At 63.5% G+C, this 1011-nt stretch overlaps 1 protein-coding gene across 1 annotated transcript in view; it reads right to left on the bottom strand.

Annotated features, from left to right (window-relative positions):
• Positions 1-1011, bottom strand: part of ZDHHC8 (zinc finger, DHHC-type containing 8) — a gene marked incomplete at its 5' end in the record, with an annotated part of 22639 nt that overhangs the window by 2858 nt on the left and 18770 nt on the right. Inside the window, 1 exon segment of the mRNA XM_005875596.2 lies at positions 5-288. Coding sequence (XP_005875658.1) covers positions 5-288 — 284 coding nt within the window.

The raw sequence follows: 1011 nt of genomic DNA, 5'->3' as shown, positions 1-1011 counted from the left end.
GGGCAGCGCGTGGGGGGCGAAGATGCTGCGATGGGGCGTCGGGGGCCCACCCTCAGAGCGCAGGGGCTGGAGGGCCATGTGGTCCCCACCCCGCCGGCCTGCCGCCTTGAGGCTCAGGGATCGCAAGGCCCCTGAGAAGGTGTCAGCGGCGCTGAGCGGAGGGGAAGGCGAGTAGGCGGTGTGCAGACCACCAGGGGGGTAGTCAGGGAGGTCCAGGCTGGGCTCAGACGTGAAGTCCAGGCTGTGGAGGCTGTCCTCCCCCAGAGTCAGGGAGTCAGGGCCTGAGACCTGCAGGGAGAGAGGGTGCACGCCTGCCACTGCCCGCCCGCCACGCCCACCTGGTCACCGGATGCTGTGCCCACGTGGAGGCTGCAAGCTTAGTGACATCACGGTGGTGGCAGGTACAACCGACAAGCTGTCCCAGAAGCTCTCCAACCCCTGGCCACACCACCTGCTCCTTGTCCACCAGAGAAGGACGTGGGGGGCAGGGGGAAGCAGAGCAGCAGCCCCAGGTGGTACCTCCCAGGGAAGGGTGTGCACGCTGTTCCTTTTGGGGGTGGGGGTGGGGTGTGCAGGGACAGCCTCGGCAGCTGGACCTTGAGGAGACGTCATAACCACACAGGGACCAGGGCCCTCTCTTGGGCACCCCACCTCTGAGTGTCGGAGCACAGCAGGGCCACCACTGGCCACTACACACACCCAGGGCAGTGTCCTTGCAGCCCACCCAGCTCAAGGGACAGCCACACCAACAGGGCCTTTGTGACTCGAGGCTTAGGCTGGAGACAAGAACCTGCAAAACCTTAAAACACAGAGCCCAGCTAGCATGTCTCAGTGGTGGAGCATCGACCTATGAACCTATGAACCTATGAACCTATGAACCAGAAGGTCGAGGTTCAGTTCGAGGTCAGGGCACATGCCTGGGTTGCGGGCTCAACCCCCCAGTAGGGGCGTGCAGAAGGCAGCCGATCAATGATTCTCTCTCATCATTGATGAGCTCTCTCCCCTTTCCTT

This window comes from Myotis brandtii, unplaced genomic scaffold (genome assembly GCF_000412655.1).
Source record: "Myotis brandtii unplaced genomic scaffold, ASM41265v1 scaffold463, whole genome shotgun sequence".
NCBI classification, from domain to species: domain Eukaryota; kingdom Metazoa; phylum Chordata; class Mammalia; order Chiroptera; family Vespertilionidae; genus Myotis; species Myotis brandtii.
Note: the sequence above shows the minus strand (reverse complement) of the source record. Positions and strands in the feature narration are given on the sequence as shown.